This window comes from Lissotriton helveticus, chromosome 3_1 (assembly GCF_964261635.1).
Source record: "Lissotriton helveticus chromosome 3_1, aLisHel1.1, whole genome shotgun sequence".
Lineage (NCBI taxonomy): Eukaryota > Metazoa > Chordata > Amphibia > Caudata > Salamandridae > Lissotriton > Lissotriton helveticus.
In genome coordinates, this window is record NC_136061.1 from 805160744 (window position 1) to 805179798 (window position 19055).

The 19055-nt window shown below is 47.2% G+C and overlaps 1 protein-coding gene across 1 annotated transcript in view; it reads right to left on the minus strand.

Annotated features, from left to right (window-relative positions):
- USH1C (USH1 protein network component harmonin) overlaps positions 1–19055 on the minus strand; it is an 898978-nt gene that overhangs the window by 480751 nt on the left and 399172 nt on the right. Inside the window, exon 9 of the mRNA XM_078681063.1 lies at positions 11167–11251. Coding sequence (XP_078537189.1) covers positions 11167–11251 — 85 coding nt within the window. The remainder of the gene's footprint in view (positions 1–11166; positions 11252–19055) is intronic.

The window sequence follows — 19055 nt, forward strand, 5'->3', positions numbered from 1 at the left end:
AGCAATGCCAGAGGCCTAGGCCCAGCCCTGCTCCCACTTACCTGTGACTGGTCCTCTGACCAGTCAAGGCCCTTTCGGACCCGGCTCCTTTGCCTGAGGCTTCTGCAAAGCTCCCTCTGCTCTCTCTCTTCCTCTTCTGTTCAGTACCTTTTGCTCTCACTCTCTCACCCACTCTTTTAGCTTCTGTCAAGCTCTTTTGCTTGCACTCTGGTCTTCTGCTCTTCCAATCCTGTCTTTGACAGCTTTAATTTGACACCTCTTTCACTCTTACCTCTGCCCCCTCAGAACCTTCTTTTACTTTTGCCTCTCATCCATCTTTTTATGCCTGCTTCTTTTCACCCCTCTGATTCTCCTTTAACTCATCTCTCATCCACCTTTTGTGCCTGTTTCTTTTTGCCCCAGAGCCTCTTTTAACTCTGGCCTGTGCTCTGTCATTTACTTTTGTGTCTGTTCATTTCAGTGCTTTTCACCAGTTCTGGGCCTGTTTCTTTCTCATCCCTTTGTGCTTTTGGATCACTTTTTGTGCCTTTTCACCCCATTCAGGACTTCTCTGTAGCCCTACCCACGGCCCCCTTCCCTTCCAATTATTTTTCCTCCTCCCTTGTCCCCTGCTCCTTGCCTGGTCACCTGCCACGTAGCCTTCCTGCCTCTTCTTTCCAGGAGTTGCAGTCCTACCCCTACGCTCCCCAACCCTTCCAAGGATCTACTTAATAGCAGCTGCCGTACCTCCGCCTGCAGTCGGCGCACCACTGGGGTACCAAAGACAATCCTGTCTGTGCCCATCTGTGCCTGGACCATGCCCAGCACCAGTAACGCTGGTCCAATCACTGCGCAGTGATACTACACAGCGCTTCTACAGCTGGCCAACCTGGGGTGCTGCTCCCCCACTGCGGCCGTGCTGCATACCACAGGAGGAGACGTTACCTGCACCCACTGCTGATTCTCCTGCAGTTACCTAATCACACATTCTGTGCAAGCATCATCAATGGCACGAACCACCACCTAACACCACACATCACAACAATCTCACACAACAACACTCACTTGCATGCATGTTAATGAACACACTCCCAGGAAACACATGATTGAAATCTGGGACCTGCTAAGCAACAACGCATCAGAACTCTTCTTTATCATGGAAATCTGGCTAAGCTCCACATAAGCACTCAACATTGCAGTTGAAATCCCAGTGGGCTACAAGTTCACACAACATAAACACACTCACAAGCCAAGAGGAGGACTCGCAGTCATCTACAATGATTCCACAAAGAATGTCACCCCATTCATGTAACATCTGCACTTCAAGCTGAAAACTTCACCCTAAATGGAACCTTGCCTATCGGCCACCCAGACCACCAGCAACCTTCACCAGCCTCATCACTAATTTCATCACCCCTCTAACCATTTATTTGAGAGCCTACATACTCCTCAGCGACCTCAACTTCCACCTACAAGACAGAACCAAACCCTGCTTCACAGCAATTTCAAACAACATTGAACTCACACAGCTCATCTCAGGACCAACATAAATGTCAGGACACAATCTGAAACCCATCTTGATCAAATGTGATAACATAAGATAAAGTTTTACCTCACCACTCACATGGACAGATCACCCCATCATCTGCTTTCGAATCAACACACCACAAGCCAACACACCCACCAGCATCCTTGTACCGAGCCACAACTGGGCTAAAGCTCAGAAGCAGACTTGCTCTGTGCCCTCAGAATGGATCAACCTAATCCCACAGACAACCCCAACAAGAACAAAACAACTACAAGAACTGTGTGGACTCCCTTGCATCCATCAAACACAACAAGCAAAGAAACCAAACAGCACTGCAAACAGCTAGAAAGAAACTGGCAAGCCAGACACAAATCTACTGATAGAACAGGTGCGCCCATGCAGGTGAGAGCGATGGCATGGTGGGCGGGGTGGAGGGGATTCGACAGACAACAACGAGGGAAAATTATTTATTTAATTTTCCCTCTGCGTCATCTGTCAAATCAATACCCCCACCCTGCTCCACCGCTCTTACCTGCATGCGTGGCTCCTGTGATAGACCCACCTATAAGGCTGCACTCAGGCGCAACCACCAGTAACAGCGTGAAAGTAAGAAAAGAGCGCTAGATGAATTCCTCAAAGACAGTGCCAACAGTTCCAAGGAGATCTTCTCAATTTTCAAGGACTTCACCACACCCTCAGCCGCTGTCAACAACATCACCCTTTAGGAAAACTTGAGTGAAAACCTATCAGGTTATTCCACAGCAAAATCACAAACATCTAGTTAGAAATGGGGTCTCTAGTTGGAAGAGGTATGCACCCTGTCCAAGTAGGGACTGCCACTCTAGTCAGGTTAAGTCAAATATACACCCTAATTGAACCTGTGCTCACCCTCTGGTAGCTTGGCACAGAGCAGTCAGGCTTAACTTAAAAGGCAATGCGTAAATAATTTGTGTAACACTTCAATTGAAGTAATTCAATGAAAACACCACAAAAAGGCTAGATGCCAGTTCAGAAAAACAGAGAACATTTATCTGCTTAAAACAAGACCAAAACGACAAAAATCCAATCACGATTTCTCAATTTTATCATCATTAAAACATTTTATCATTGCAGTGCTTTTGCAAAGATGTGGGCACTCACACTAGGGAAGTTACAGTAATAATTGAGCTGGAGTGCTGGAATGAGCACTCACAATGCAGGCTTTCCCGGTAGGACAGTTACGGTAATGTCTGAGCTGGATAGCTTGAATGAGCACTCGGATTGCGGGGCTTCATTACAGTACTAGACCGGTATGTGCAAAACCCCACAATTGTTGAAGCACTCAAGTACTTGTGCAATCACGCACCCCCTTTTGAGACTAGTGAGGGTCAAAACCAATGAAAATGGTCAAGGTCTGCAGTCTTGTTAAGATAAAGGCACATCGCTTAACACTCTACCACTTGGGGAGAACCGCAAGGCGGACACCGAGACCACGCAGGTCTCGCTACTCACAGTTTGTTAGTTATTTGGGCCACTTTGGATGCTGTCGGGGGTGATGTGGCAGCTCAACCGTGACACATTAGGTATGACTCATACCTCTGACTATGTGACATGGCAGTGGATCCCTTCGCATTAATGACGGTGTACTAGGTTGCCTGGCAATGCTCCAACGGGGGCAGGCAGTGATCGGGTTGGGGCGCTGAGCTTGAACACAGGTCTCTGCTGCAGGCACGCTGTTCTTCCTGCAGGGCAAACATGTAGACGCCACTTTGAAGGTGACACGAGCACTCATGCTGGAAATGAGCAGCGCTCCTTCATGCGCTTAACTCAGAGGATATTTTAACAGGTGTGCGGGAACAGTTGGGTTAGTACTCCAAAGCAATGAACACATGGTGGTCTTGTCATAGGCAGGCCATGGAGCTTGTAATTACAACTACTGGTCCCAACACGCTGCTGGGCGTGAGATCATTTATGGCCATGGGATATTGTTACCAGGGGGCAAGCCAACACGCCCCTAAAGTCACCCTAGGGATATAGCAAGTCTTGCAGCAGGGCAGCTCCAACCAACAGGGCAGCAGTTTCTTGAAACAGACAGCTCAGCAAGAGGGCAGTCCTTAAGCCCAGCAGCATTACTATAGCATAGTTTCTTCCAGGTTTAGTAGTGTACTGATTTGAAAGGGCTAGAGCCCTCATACTTATACCCCAAAATGGCTTTGATGTAGGGGTGTCTTCAAAAGAATCTTCACAAGTGCACAAGGATACCTTCCATCCCAGCCCTGACTCCAGACTACCTAGAGGGGGTAATTCATCCTTTGCGTGAGAGCAGGACACAGAATATTCAGATATAAGTGTGAACCAACTCTCCCCCTCTCAGCCAAAGAAGGCTATCAGTATGTATATGAATGCAGATGTAGCCCCATATCACACTCAGCCCTTCCTGTGTTTGTGGCTGTCCAGAGAGTATACACAAAGTCTAGCTGTTAACCAGGCAAGATGTGGATAGAAGACAAGCTGCAGGCACATAGAGCTAAGTAAAGGGTAGAGATTACTTGCTCTCACCCCTGAGGCGGAAGCCGGGGGCATCTCTGTCTCTCTTGACCTTTTTTATATGCAATTTAGCGTGAGTGTGACACAGTTATATTTACGATTGAGATTTTTAATAATTGTAAATATTTTAACCTGATGCTTTTTTAAATCAGCCATTGACCTCCTTGCTTGTTCTGACGAGAGTAAAATCGTCACAGGGGTCCTTGCTCTCTCTCCCCCGGCGCAGCCGAGCACAGCGCTCTCGCCGGCCGGGAGAACGCGGAACCGCCATCTTGGGGGGAGGCAGGGTAGCGCTCCAGCTCCTGGACGCCTCCCGCCCTCCCTCGTTATTTAAGGTTCGCGTTTTTAGCTTACTGCAGATTACTTGCTCTCACCCCTGAGGCGGAAGCCGGGGGCATCTCTGTCTCTCTTGACCTTTTTTATATGCAATTTAGCGTGAGTGTGACACAGTTATATTTACGATTGAGATTTTTAATAATTGTAAATATTTTAACCTGATGCTTTTTTAAATCAGCCATTGACCTCCTTGCTTGTTCTGACGAGAGTAAAATCGTCACAGGGGTCCTTGCTCTCTCTCCCCCGGCGCAGCCGAGCACAGCGCTCTCGCCGGCCGGGAGAACGCGGAACCGCCATCTTGGGGGGAGGCAGGGTAGCGCTCCAGCTCCTGGACGCCTCCCGCCCTCCCTCGTTATTTAAGGTTCGCGTTTTTAGCTTACTGCAGATTACTTGCTCTCACCCCTGAGGCGGAAGCCGGGGGCATCTCTGTCTCTCTTGACCTTTTTTATATGCAATTTAGCGTGAGTGTGACACAGTTATATTTACGATTGAGATTTTTAATAATTGTAAATATTTTAACCTGATGCTTTTTTAAATCAGCCATTGACCTCCTTGCTTGTTCTGACGAGAGTAAAATCGTCACAGGGGTCCTTGCTCTCTCTCCCCCGGCGCAGCCGAGCACAGCGCTCTCGCCGGCCGGGAGAACGCGGAACCGCCATCTTGGGGGGAGGCAGGGTAGCGCTCCAGCTCCTGGACGCCTCCCGCCCTCCCTCGTTATTTAAGGTTCGCGTTTTTAGCTTACTGCAGATTACTTGCTCTCACCCCTGAGGCGGAAGCCGGGGGCATCTCTGTCTCTCTTGACCTTTTTTATATGCAATTTAGCGTGAGTGTGACACAGTTATATTTACGATTGAGATTTTTAATAATTGTAAATATTTTAACCTGATGCTTTTTTAAATCAGCCATTGACCTCCTTGCTTGTTCTGACGAGAGTAAAATCGTCACAGGGGTCCTTGCTCTCTCTCCCCCGGCGCAGCCGAGCACAGCGCTCTCGCCGGCCGGGAGAACGCGGAACCGCCATCTTGGGGGGAGGCAGGGTAGCGCTCCAGCTCCTGGACGCCTCCCACCCTCCTTTCACCCTTAGAAGAATGGATAAAAGTAAGGGGCCATCCCGCCCGCGCAGCGGGCGGGCGCAGCGGGCGCGCCGATGGCGCGCCGAAGGCGCGCCTAAGGCAAGCCCGTCTGCGCCCGTCCGCGCCGGGCCCGCGCCCAGCGCCGGACCCCCTGTCTCTTGCTCCCCAAGTATCTCCTGGTCTATCGACCAACTTTATTTCATTCGCCAAGGCGCCTGCAGCCCTACCACCTGCTGTAATCCTCACAGCCTGGATAATTCCACCTATACTTGCTCACGCTGCAAATTTGTTGTCCCTGCTTCCTCTAAATCGATTCTTCAGCCTAAGAATGCCATGACTCACCAGCCCTCGACCACCTTAAAAGCTGCCCTAATTAATTGTAGATCGCTACCCGCTCATGCCGCTGATATCTGGTTGTCGCTAGATACCAATAACTGGGACTTATTATTTTTGACAGAAACCTGGCTTAAAGATTCAACTAATCCGGACATAAATTTGGCCATTCCATCCGGCTATCATCTATTGGGCATTAATCGTGACAGTTCTAAACCTGGTGGGGGCCTCGCTGTTATTGCGAAATCTCACCTCAAATTAAACATCACGAAAATCCCCAACCTTGGCCTCATTGAAGCCATGTATTTCACAACTATGGATTCCGCAAGCATTATCTTTGCCGGCATCCTGGTTTACAATCCCCCCCCGGCCACCTCCTCGTCCCTAAGTGCCTTGATGCACTCAATCGCAGACTTTTCACTTAAACATTCCCACTTCACAGTGTTAGGAGATTTCAATCTTCACATTGATAACCCTTCCTGTGCACAAGCTTCTTCATTCCTGGAAACTCTACAAGGCCTTACGTTGTCCCAATTAGTTAATGGCCCTACTCATAAAGCAGGCCACACACTTGACCTTATTTTCACTAATCATCCTGGTATTTCCTCTTTCTCCCCCCTCCCCCTCACTTGGTCAGACCATTATCTTCTTCCTTTTGATATTACCTGCCCTGCTCCTCCCCCTCCTGCTTCTCTCAACAGAGCTAGCGGTCGCAAATGGACCAAAGTTACCTGTGAGTCTATCGACTCCTGCTTTCAGTTTCAATTCAAGCAGTCGGGAGATCTTGATAGGGAAACAGAGAGATATAATTCTGCCCTTATCTCTGCTTTGGATCATATTGCCCCGCTAACCCCTCTGGCATCCGCCAGATCCCGTCCTTCTTCCCCCTGGTTCTCCCCTGCTTTACGCGAGGAAAAGAGCAGATGTAAGCAGCTGGAACGCATATGGCGCCAGACCTACGATCCTACTGCCAAATCCACGTACAAAAATGCCCTAAATAAGTTTAAAAAACTCAAACGCTCCTCGATGAGAGCCCACTTTTCAAAACTTATTCATCAGGCGCAAAATTCATCCAAAACCCTTTTCACCATTGTGAAGGATTTTATAAATCCCCCTGCTTTAAAAACTCAATGTGTTCCCACCCAAGCCCTTTGCAACGGTCTCTCAGATTTTTTTCAGGATAAAATAATCAAACTCTCCTCCTCCTTTGATACCTCTGCACTTAGTCCTCAGACCATTGCTTCTCATCCTTCACACTGTTCCTTTACCTCTTTCAATTTACTCACTCCCGAAACAGCTCTGCCTCTTTTTCATAAAGTCAAGTCGGGATCTCCATTAGACCCAGTCCCTGCCAAAGTTATGAGCACCCTCGCCCCTGTTTTAATCAACCCTCTCCTTTCCATCTGGAATTTCTCCCTGGCCTGCGGCCACCTTCCTGAGGTCTGGAAACATGCCAGGCTACTTCCCATCCTGAAGAAGCCGGGCGCTGATCCTGTTCAACTCAGCAACTACCGGCCGATTTCGCTCCTGCCCAAACCTGCTAAAATGTTGGAGAAGGTGGTTCAGGAACAGCTGGCTCAATATTTAGAAACTAACCAGTTGCTGCACGATACTCAGTCCGGTTTTAGAACTGGCTACAGCACCGAGACCGCGCTGCTAGAGGTATCTGAGACTATTAGGGAATCAGTGGACAGGGGTGAGGAGGCCATGTTGGTTCTCCTCGACCTGTCCGCTGCATTTGATACCGTCTCACACGACATACTCACTGCCCGTCTACACCAACTGGGGTTTGGAGGCACAGTCTTAGCCTGGATTAAATCCTTTCTATCCGGTAGAACCCAAAGGGTACTGATGCATCCTTTTGAATCAGAAGATAAACCCCTCACGTGTGGAGTGCCTCAAGGCTCCGCCTTGAGCCCCTTATTATTTAATGTTTATTTGGCCCCGCTTGCTAGGGTAGTTGAGTCCTGGGGGGTCAGAGTGGTCTCCTATGCTGATGATACTCAGCTTGTTTTTTCATTCAGAGACCATTCTGACTCCCTCTTTTCCAACTTCAGAAACTGCCTGGGCAACATTTGCACCTGGATGGCTACCAATCATTTGGCTCTAAATACGGACAAGACTGAGGTCCTTTTTTTTAGCCAGAAGTCTACTCCACCTGCTAACTTATGGTGGCCCACTGTCCTGAACCCCCCTCCTATACCTGTGCAGTCTGCCCGTAATCTTGGCTTTTTATTCGACAGTACTCTTTCCTGTAAAGCCCAGGTTAATAAAGTATCAACGGCCTGTTTCAATAAACTTCGCATGATAAGGAAGATCTTTCCCTATCTTCCTCAGTCCTCCCGCAAAACGATTGTTCAATCACTCATTATGGCACATCTCGACTACGCCAATAGCTTATATGCAGGTGCCCCTCTATATCTTATAGAAAGATTGCAAATCGTTCAGAACGCAGCAGCAAGGCTTATTGGTAACATCCCCGCTCGCAACTCAGTCAGAAGTTACCGAGATGAGCTACACTGGCTGCCTATAGCTAGACGGATTGACTTTAAGATTCTGATCCTTGCCTTTCGGGCTATCCATGGCACTTGCCCGGCCTACCTGAGCAAAAGACTCAAGATATCTTCTTCAGTGAGGCATTTGAGATCCAATAGCCTCCGATTATTGAATGTCCCCCGATTCAGGCTGGCCCGTAGTGGTGGTAGAACTTTCACCGTTATTGCAGCCAGGCTCTGGAACAGTCTTCCTCTGGACCTCAGGTTCATCGAATCGGAACAAGTCTTTCGACGCAAACTAAAAACCTTGCTGTTTCCCAAACGTTAACTTAATTAAAGCTTCCCTGCTGGTCTTTTGGATGGCTCTGAACCTGGTAACCTCTCTTGCGATTTGACCTGTAATCTTAGCGCCGGGACACCCCCGCTGGAGGTAGCCGCGCGCTTTACAAGCTTCTAAAATAAATAAATAAATAAATAAATTGTCCACGTTCTAAAAGTGGCATTTCTAAAATAGTAGGGTTTAATACAACTTTACCAGTAATGAGGATTATCTTTAATATTCCAACCATAACAAACATGACAAAACTACGCCTTTCTAATCAATAATTACCACTAAAAAGTAGATAAAGGAATCCCCAATGCTGACCTATGGAAGGAGTAGGCCTCAAATCCCTGAAAAACAAAGTTAGATTTTTGAACATCTTTAAAACTTACAAGTACATGTTCTGCCTTTTAGGTACACAGCACCGTGCCGTTAGGGCCACTTATGGCTTACCTTAGGGGTGATTTAGTAGTAATAAAAGGGGAGTTTAAGTCTTGGCAAGAGGTTTTAAATGCCAAGTAGAAGTGGCAGAAAACTGCATATGCAGGCCTTGCAGCTGCAGGTGTGGGACAGGTTTGAAACGCTACCTGGGCTGGTGGCACAACCAGGGCTGCAGGCACACTAGTTAGTAGCTTTTAGAGTACAGGTCCTGGGTATATGGGATACCACTTTACAAGGGACTTATAGTAGACTAAATATGCCAGTCAGGTATATACCAATGTCATTATGTTTTAGGAGAGAAGCACCTGCATTTAGCACTGGTAAGCAGTGGTAAAGTATACAGAGCCCTAAGGCCAGCAAAAATATACACTATAAAGTGGGAGGCAAAAGGCAAAATGTTGGGGTAAGACCACCCTAAGGATGACAGGTCCAACACATCTACAGCAACTTTGCACACCAACCTGACCCTAGCATCCTCATCACCAAACTCCCCATCACCAATGTAGAAGGCCACCTTACTGAATGAAAATCCCTTACCAGAGACAACATAGTGGCAGTCATGTAAACTATCCACTCAGGAGCCCTAACGCAACATTGCTCCCACCACATCTACAACCTGGGAACATCACCAATCAGTACTGCCCTCACTCACATCCGCGAAATCTGCATCATGTCCGCCTCATTCCCAGACATCTGGAAACATGCAAAGGTCAATGCCCTCCTTGAGAAACCATCAGCTGAACCAAACCAACTGAGCAACTTTGACCTTTCTCCCTGCTCCCCTATCCAGCCACAGTGATTGAGAAGGCCATCAACAAGCAGCTCACAACCCACCTCGAGCTACATCACCTGCTGGACAACATTCAATCAGGATTCTTAAGGAACAGCAGCAACAAAACAACACTCATCGCAGCCACTAATGACATCTGGACTTACTGGAACGAGGAGAAACAGCAACTCTCATTCTGCTCATCCTCTCTACAGCCTTTGATACAGTCTCCCACAAAACTCTTATCAGAAGACTCCATGAGATTGCCATCCAAGGACTCACACTCAACCGGTTTGGCTCCTTCCTCACTGGAAGAACCCAAAGAGTCAGACTGCCACCCCTCGCATCAGAGATCAAGAAACTGACATTTGGAGTCTTCCAGGGATTACCCCACAGCTGCACCCGGTTCAAGGGCTTTATGACACCACTTGCCAACATAATTTGAACCCCAAGGTACCACCATCATCTCCGTCCAAGACACCAGAATCTTCCTCTCGCCACAGACAAGACAACCACCATCAGAACCAACCTCACCGACTGCAGGACCATGGGAGCAGATTGGATGAGAACCAACTGCTCGAAGCTCAACTCCCATGGAATCACACATGGTGGCAGTCGAAGCTAGGAACAACACCCACTGACCGGTCAAAAAATCTGGGGATCATTCTAGAAAACAAGCTCAACAGGATGACAGAAGTCAATGCAGTGAGAACTTACTGCTTCTGCATCCTACCCATGATACAAAAGATCTTGAAAAGAATGCCACAGAACACCAGACGAACCATCACACAGGCACTCTTCACAAGCAAGCTTGACTACAGCAATGCACTCTGAGCTGGAATCTCCAAGCAAATCCTACACTGACCTCAGACCATCCAGAATGCTTAAGCAAGACTAATACTTGACCACACCCACATCGTATCCCACCTCAGGGAACTTCACTGGCTCTCTATTTACAAGTACAGTCAATTCAAGCTCCTCACGCACTGATACAAAGCCTTACACAATACTGGACCAGCTTACCCGAACAGTCACATACACTTTAACCAGCCTGCATGACACCTATGCTCAACGTCACTCTTGCTCATGCCCCCGCATTCTCAGAAGCAAAACATTAGGTCATTTGTTCTCCTACATCGCACTAAGAACATGGAACAACCTCCCACAACACATCAGAGCCCCCTCCTCACTTCTTGAGTTATGCAGAAGGCTGCCGACCTGGCTCTTCTACTAACTCCGCAGGGACCACACACCTGCACCCCTGTTCAAGCACATGAAAACCCTCAGGGTGAGTAGTGTACTATGAGCTATACATATCGGCATAAGATAACATAACAGAAATTGATTTCTACACAAATGCTCACCTCTAATCCCACTTCTGCAGAAAGCGAGTCTGGTTTAACATTGCTGACAAAAATGCCTGGCTTCTGGGAAGGACCACTGGAAATGCTACAAAGGAAGCACAAAAACCATCAGTAACCATGCAATTAAAAAAACAGATCTACTTAATAGTTATAGCACAATGTTATAATTGAATCCTTCTATATGAGCTGGCCATGGCCGGGTGGGGGGGGGGGTGGAGGGGGGTGAAATACATGAATCAGAGTTACCAAAGCCAACCAGTCTTTCCAGCGCAGTAACCAATTTAACAGGATATTGGAACTGGATTATAAAAAATGTGTGGGTCCTAGAATTATGAGCCCATTCCTGCATGCAGTTCCGTGATTCCCATACGTTTACTATGCACATTTTTCACTTACTTTTAGGTGGTGAAAAATGTGGACAGTAATGTATTGTTTTTTCACAGGGTGCTAAAACTCAAAATCATGCAGAGTGGTATCTTCTGGAGAGATACCTCTCTGTATTCCTAAGAATGAGGACACTTGTGTATTTAAAGTACAATATAATGCAAGACTAGGAGAAAAGCTGATACAATATTCTAAATGGTATTCATGCAAAGTCATGCAGAATAAAAAAAAAAAATCTAAGGTAAAGAAGATGATGAAGTTATGAATCTATATTACATTTTAAGTTGTGGTTCTTGCATTTAGGTCCTCATTATGAATGGCCTGTTGTTCGGGTCGATATTTATCCCACTCAATGAAATCCAACACCACTGGGTCGGATTTGATTGGGTGCAGTGAATAGTACACAATTATCAGGTTGTCCCCGATAAAGGAGAATAACGTGCATTTTTGTTGCTTACTGCACCAAAATCTCCATGTCCTTGTAATTCCAGGCACCCCCCCCCAATAAAACTCAACAGGCTTGACCTGTCAAAATGTAGTTAGCCACCAAACTCATATCCAGTTTGTGGGGAGACATTTGTTATAGCACATGCCGAAATTAAGTATGTCGCTACATTGATTAAGGGCCTTGTTTACGGAAGGGGTACATTATGTTCTGTGCTTCTCTTATTAATTACCTCTGTCCTTTTGATTCTGCTTCTATAATCAAATTATATCAATCACTAGTATGGTTACATTGTCCCATTTTACTATACTGTCATGATAGCATCTTGCTAGATTTACATCTTGAACATGTTACACAAACAACAATGCTAATAATTCTTAGATTCTGTTTAGGTAATTTGCTTTGTTCTTTTCTCGCATGATGAAGTTAACATTTTCAAGCTGCAGCAGGGTAAAAAGAAAGGCTTAAGCTAAAAGTATTTTGACAATGATTTTTAAAAAGCCAGCTTTACACCGTGTTTTTATATCAAAGGCATGCGCTAGAACAGGCTTCCTGAAAAAAAAACACACGCCAAACTGTCTCTTTGTGTGTATTGCTTGTCTTTGCTGTCATAGCCACGTTGCGATTTTACAACTGAAAGCAAAACTAAAGCCAGGTAAGCGGTGTTTCTTGCATTTCTGAGTCTTTAGTTGGGCATATGATAACTGCCTAGCACCAATTGGTTGTACCTAAGTAGGTGACATTTGAACCCTGTTAAGTCATGAACACACTTCTCTTATGTTTTAGCAATCTAGGAAAGTTGTGCAAAGGAACCAAACACTTTTGTGATTTCATGAAGAAGATACTTAGGGGCATATTAACAACAGAATGGACAGGCATGGCGTATTGCTAACGCCACGCTACTCCATTCTGAAAACGCAGGGATGTTCCGTATCCACAAGAATGTGGTGCACCCCTGCGTTTCCCCTAGCGCTGGTCCTGAGTTCAGCTGCCTAGCGGCAACCCAGGCACCCTTGCACCATAATGCAATGGTGTCTGCGTTGGGGGAAATTATTGTTATGTGCAGGAACGTCTCCCTGCCTGCACAACAATTATTCACAGCGTTTGGAAACTTCTATGTGTGCTTCTCAATGCAGCATACATAGAAGTTGCAAAACAACATTTTTTAACATTATTTATGTGCAGGAAGGATCACCTTCTGCACATAAACAATCATAGGCAATTTGCTGTTTCTATGTGTGCTGCGCAAGACAGCACCCATGGAAACAGCAAAAACGAGGAGAATTAAAGCATTTCTCCTCGTTCCGCCTATTTAAGACCAGGTTTTCCCTGGTCTTAATTTTGACAATGCCTCCAATTTACGCCATTCTTGTAAATAGGGGGCAGCGTCAAAATCAATGGGTTTTGCGGTGGAACCTCCGCTGCAACACCCATTGCCCTACCCGTTCACGCTAAGTACAGCATGAAAGGGTGCCTTATTTACAAGGCAGCGTTAAGCCATGGTAAGTGGCTTAACGCTGCCTTATGAATAAGGCAAAGTTTTAATATGCCCCTTGATTTAGGGTTCTAGTGGCTTCTAAGATGTCATTTCCTATGACGTAATCAGTGATCACTGGGAGATAATTACACTTGGCATTCTGGTAAATTCACATCTATAGCGTGGCAGCCCTTTTTAGGTCTTGCGCCTAGCGTTACACTGCGCAGCAGTGTTTGCGCAGCGCGAGTCCTTCTGTCCGAGTTTCAGAAATGGAACCGGGAAATGAACACGCTCATGCGTGTGTTTTTCCTATGGTCCTATCTGATTGGGCTTGGAGTGTGTGTTGTTTTGTTACAGAACACGCAATAGGTGTCTGTTACGCGCACCAAAGCCCATATGTTTTCAATTATCGTACCCAGACACGGGCGCGATAATTGAAAACATATGCCTCGCAGTGGCGCGCGCGCACCAGTCGCGGGCTTATTTTTTTTTATCCATTTCACGGGGAAGCCGTGTTTTGTTCGGCGCCACTTTTACCCGGCTTGTTCATCTTTCCAAAGATTGCTCTCGGGGCTGGTTTTTCTTAGTTCCTTTCATTGCCTCAGTTTTTCTCTATTCCATTTTTAATGTCCTCTTTGTCCCCCTCTTTCTCGCGTCTTTTCTCATTTTTGTTTCTCCTCTTTACCCTTGTTCTTTCCTTTCACTTCTCCCTTTTTTCTGATATCCCATCTTCTTTTGTTCTTTCTCGTGTCATTGCTTTCTCCTCTTCCATCCTGGGAGTCTGCTTCTCTACACCTTTCCTGCCGGATGGGTTTCTTCCTCACACCGTGCCCAGCTCTTCCTCCTCCCGAGGGCTCGGCCCCTGACATGCCACAGGGGCAGTGTTGGCATCTGTTTCCGTTCCATTCTCTGCCTTTAATCTCTGATTGACCTGCATACTTTGCTTTCTTTCTATTACTTTTAGTTGTTTTGTCTTATTTTCACTTCTTTCTCCCTTGACTTTCCCGTTTTTCTCCCTCGCGCTCCTTTTCACCTCTGTTCTGCTCATTTCTCCATTCCCTCCCCCCTTGTACGCGTCATATTTGCCCCCGCCCCCTCAGTCTCTCGTTCTCCTCTGAAGTGCAGGGTGACTGGAGGACAGGGGGGGTGAGGCAGTGGGGGCTGCCAGGTCTCGAGCTCGCAGACGCGGCCCCGGGCTGTATGGGGGGAGGGGGCCAAGTTCATGGTCACCGCCAGCCTGGCCACATGCTCTCTCCGGAGAGCGGCGTTACTTGGCAGCTTCTGATGGGGGTGGGGTAAGTCTTCGCCCCCCCAAAAAAACTGACTTTCTGATGAGAACCGTGAGGGGCTTGGAAGTATAGGGGGTAGGATATCAGAGACGGGCACAGCAGTAGTGTGCAGGGGAGGAAAGGATGCATAAAGAGTTGGAGTAAGGGGGGGTTCCCCCCCTCCACCTTGCTCCCCAAAGGAGACTGCCTTACCCATGAGTACCTTGTGGGGGCTTTGCGGAGCGGGGATGACCCAGAAGTTCAGACCAATAAGGGATTCAGCCCCCCCACCCGCCCTAAAAAATGTGACTTAATATGGCCTCGGAAGAGGTCAGCAGCGAGGGCTATTGGAATGCAATCATTTCATTAAGATTGGGATGTCTAGGAGACCGTCTCTCTCATCTCCCAGGCTGTCTCATGTAACAGCATTCTTATCCAATGCCCATCCCTGGGGCTGTTTCTGTTAAAACAAACACCAACCCCACGCCTCTGGTGACATCAATGTGTTCCCCTGCCTGTCTCTCGTGCAGTGAGTGTCCAACTAGTCTCTTGGGAAATCACTGCCTCTACCTGACGGTCTAATCTTGACTCTGGTGTCCGCACCTTCCCTCTCTTCCCTGTCCACTCCTGGCCCATCGCTGGTGGAGTCGGCGTCCATCTTGTGAGATCACTAACATCCACCCGACTGTCTAACCGTGACTCTGCTGTCCACAGCCTCTCTCTCTCCTCGCATCACTATCCACTCCCTGGCTCTCTCCTTGCATCACTATCCGCTCCCTCCCTCTCTCCTCACACCACTATCTGCTCCCTGCCTGTCTCCTCACACCACTATCCGTTCCCTGCCTGTCTCTTGTGAGATCACTGCCCGCCATCTGACTGTCCGGTGACTCGGGTGTCCGCAGCCTGTCTCTCTCTCTTCACATCACTACCCGCTCCCTGCCTGTCTCCACACACCACTACCCGCTCCCAGCCTCTCTCCTCACACCACTATCCATTCCCTGCCTGTCTCTTGTGAGATCACTGCCTGCCATCTGACTGTCCTTTGACTCAAGTGTCCGCACCCGGTCCCTCTCTCTTCACATCACTATCCACTCCCAGCCTGTCTCTGGTGGAGTCATTGTTCATCTTCGCTCTTTTGAGATCACTGCCATCCACCTGTCTGTCTAATGTTGGCTCAGGTGTCCACATACTGTCTCTCTCTCTTCACATTACTATTCTCTCCCTGCTCAGGGTGGCCTGCAGTCTACCTCTCTCCCCACATCACTATCCGTTCCCTGCCTCTCTCCTCACACCACTATCCACTCCCTGCCTGTCTCTTGTGAGATCACTGCCCACCACTGGCCTGTCTAACCATGACTCGGGTGTCGCACCCTGTCTCTCTCCTCGCATCAATACCCGCTCCCTGCCTGTCCCTTGTGAGATCACTGCCCGCCCCTGGCATGTCTAACCATGACTTGGGTGTCCGCACCCTGTTTCTCTCCTCACATCACTACCCGCTCTCTGCCTGTCTCACAAGAGACAGGCAGGGAATGGACACTGCCTGCCATCTGACTGTTCTTTGACTCAAGTGTCCGCATCCGGTCCCTCTCTCTTCACATCACTATCCACTCCCAGCCTGTCTCTGGTGGAGTCATTGTTCATCTTCGCTCTTTTGAGATCACTGCCATCCACCTGTCTGTCTAATGTTGGCTCAGGTGTCCACATACTGTCTCTCTCTCTTCACATTACTATTCTCTCCCTGCTCAGGGTGGCCGCAGTCTACCTCTCTCCCCACATCACTATCCGTTCCCTGCCTCTCTCCTCACACCACTATCCACTCCCTGCCTGTCTCTTGTGAGATCACTGCCCGCCACTGGCCTGTCTAACCATGACTCGGGTGTCCGCACCCTGTCTCTCTCCTCGCATCAATACCCGCTCCCTGCCTGTCTCTTGTGAGATCACTGCCCGCCCCTGGCTTGTCTAACCATGACTTGGGTGTCCGCACCCTGTCTCTCTACTCACATAACTACCCGCTCTCTGCCTGTCTCTTGTGAGATCACTGCCCGCCATTCGCCTGTCTAACCATGACTCGGGTGTCTGCACCCTGCCTCTCTCCTCACATCACTACCTGCTCCCTGCCTGTCTCTTGTGAGATCACTGCGCGCCACTGGCATGTCTAACCGTGACTCGGGTGTCCGCACCCTGTCTCTCTCCTCACATCACTACCCGCTCCCTGCCCGTCTCTCAGGGTTTCAGTAGCATCCGGATTGGTAAACTTTCAGACTTGAGGAAATAAAAATAAACTGCCAAAGTAGATGGTTCCTGAATTTCTCCTTCTTAGGTCTGGCCGACACTTGTGAGCGGGGGGGGATGCCAACATCTGCTGCGGTGAAACAAAATGGGACCAGGAATCCGCCTGCCCTGTGGTTGGGTCCACCCGGCAATGGTGCCCGCCTGTGGGTCCACTGGCACATGAAATCATGCCGAGCGTTAGATATGTACTGGTTCCTGATAGACCTCTGCATCCTTACAGGCTTCATGAGTTCAATGGACTCATGAGCAGCATAAATGCATGGATGAATGAATAAATAAATGGTCTTTTAGAGCGCACGAATACCTAGGAGTAGGGTCTTCTGGCTTCCCACCAAAGTCCACTGTGCCAGGATCAGGATCTGCCTGAATGGTGCCCTGACAACCTTCTAACCTGGCACCAACAGGATTGAGGCTTTCTCCTTCTGGGGTTCCTCTCTACATGGGCACTTGTACCACACCGGCCAGTGCTTAATTTGTACAATAGTAAATGCTGGTTTTATATTTAAAGCACGCATTTGCAATGCAATAGGTCTCATATTTGTGAGAGTTTAAGCTATTGGCATTGTAAATGACAATGCCTTTTAGTTATCTGTTTTCAAAACAACACATACATAAAAGGCATCATCATTTACAATGCCAATAGCTCAAACTCTAATAAATGCGAGACCTATTGCATTGAAAATGCTTGTTTTGTTTTATAAAGCCGAGTATTTTTTTTAAATATCATCGGAAGTCTCAGAGATTGCATATGGGATGTAGCTTATGCTTACATAATATGAAATTTGTGTATGAGAAAGAAAATAATCTTTATTATAGTAAGGCAACATTCATAATGTGTATGTGTCAAAAAAAGACAGTCTTGCAAGAGGTTGAGGAAAGAGGGTGCAAGGTATGGAAAGGACCGTAAATGGAAGGGAAGCAGGAGAAAGGTGGTTGTTTGAATTAGTCATTTCACAGGGTGCATATTGTGCTTTGCACACCAATGCTGTATGGGTGAAAGAGGGCGCCCAAGAATAAACTGGACATAAAATCAAAAAGATATAGAACCCTGCAGTCCCACGTGCAGTGAAAAGAAATCACCAGAATCAAGGTGACCAAAGAAGTAGTCAGAATCTGGAGCTTGAATTGAAAGTGATGGAGCGAGGTTCAGAATAATATTTTGTTCTGACTCGCAAAGTTAAACTTCCATAACAACATAACTGTATTAATGAAGTCTGTGAATGAAATGTACTAATCAACCTAGATTAATTAAAATGCATACATGACATAAGGGACTAAATATATGTGCTTATATGTTGCATTTGCAAGAATGTTGAAAAATAATAAAACTAACCTTGTCTATTGTCTTTGTCAGTATTAATGCGGCTATTTAATTAATGTCATGTGCTTATTTGTGTGTGCTTATGTTATGTCTTTTTGTCTTTATGTGGCACAAGCTCGAGGAGGAATCCTGTGGTCTAAAAGAAGAAAGTAAATATAAATGCTGCTAAATGTGCTTCAGCTAGGTAACATTAATTAACGGGTTAATATTTAGCAAAGGGGGTGAGTAACAGAATCAATCTTAATTCTTTAATTAATTGAGGTCTTGTGTTTGTTTAAATATTAGTTTTCGAATGGGCCTAAGAAATGGCTGGCAGAGCTGCAGAATGTGAAAACTTGACCAGAGTGAAGCCTTCACTCATGCGCAGAAGAGAAGTGCTTTTTGATGAACAATCAACATTTAATGCAGAAGCAGTTTTGGTCGAGTTGAATGTGTTCTTGGAGACAAGTACAAGGACAGGAAGTTTGAATTACCTGCCAAGATTAGGAAGTAAAGTTTTGTGCTTGGGCGAAAGTAACATTTTCGAGGAAGCAAAAGGATGGAGAAACTAAGAACAACAAGGGCTTATGATGAGGCCCCGGACTTGGTCAGGAGTGAATGACCTAATGGTGGACTGACGGGCTCAGCCAATCACAAGTTTGGATTTTCATAAGGAATGCAAAATTTAGTTACTTTAGCTAGTCAGAAAGGTATAAAAATTGC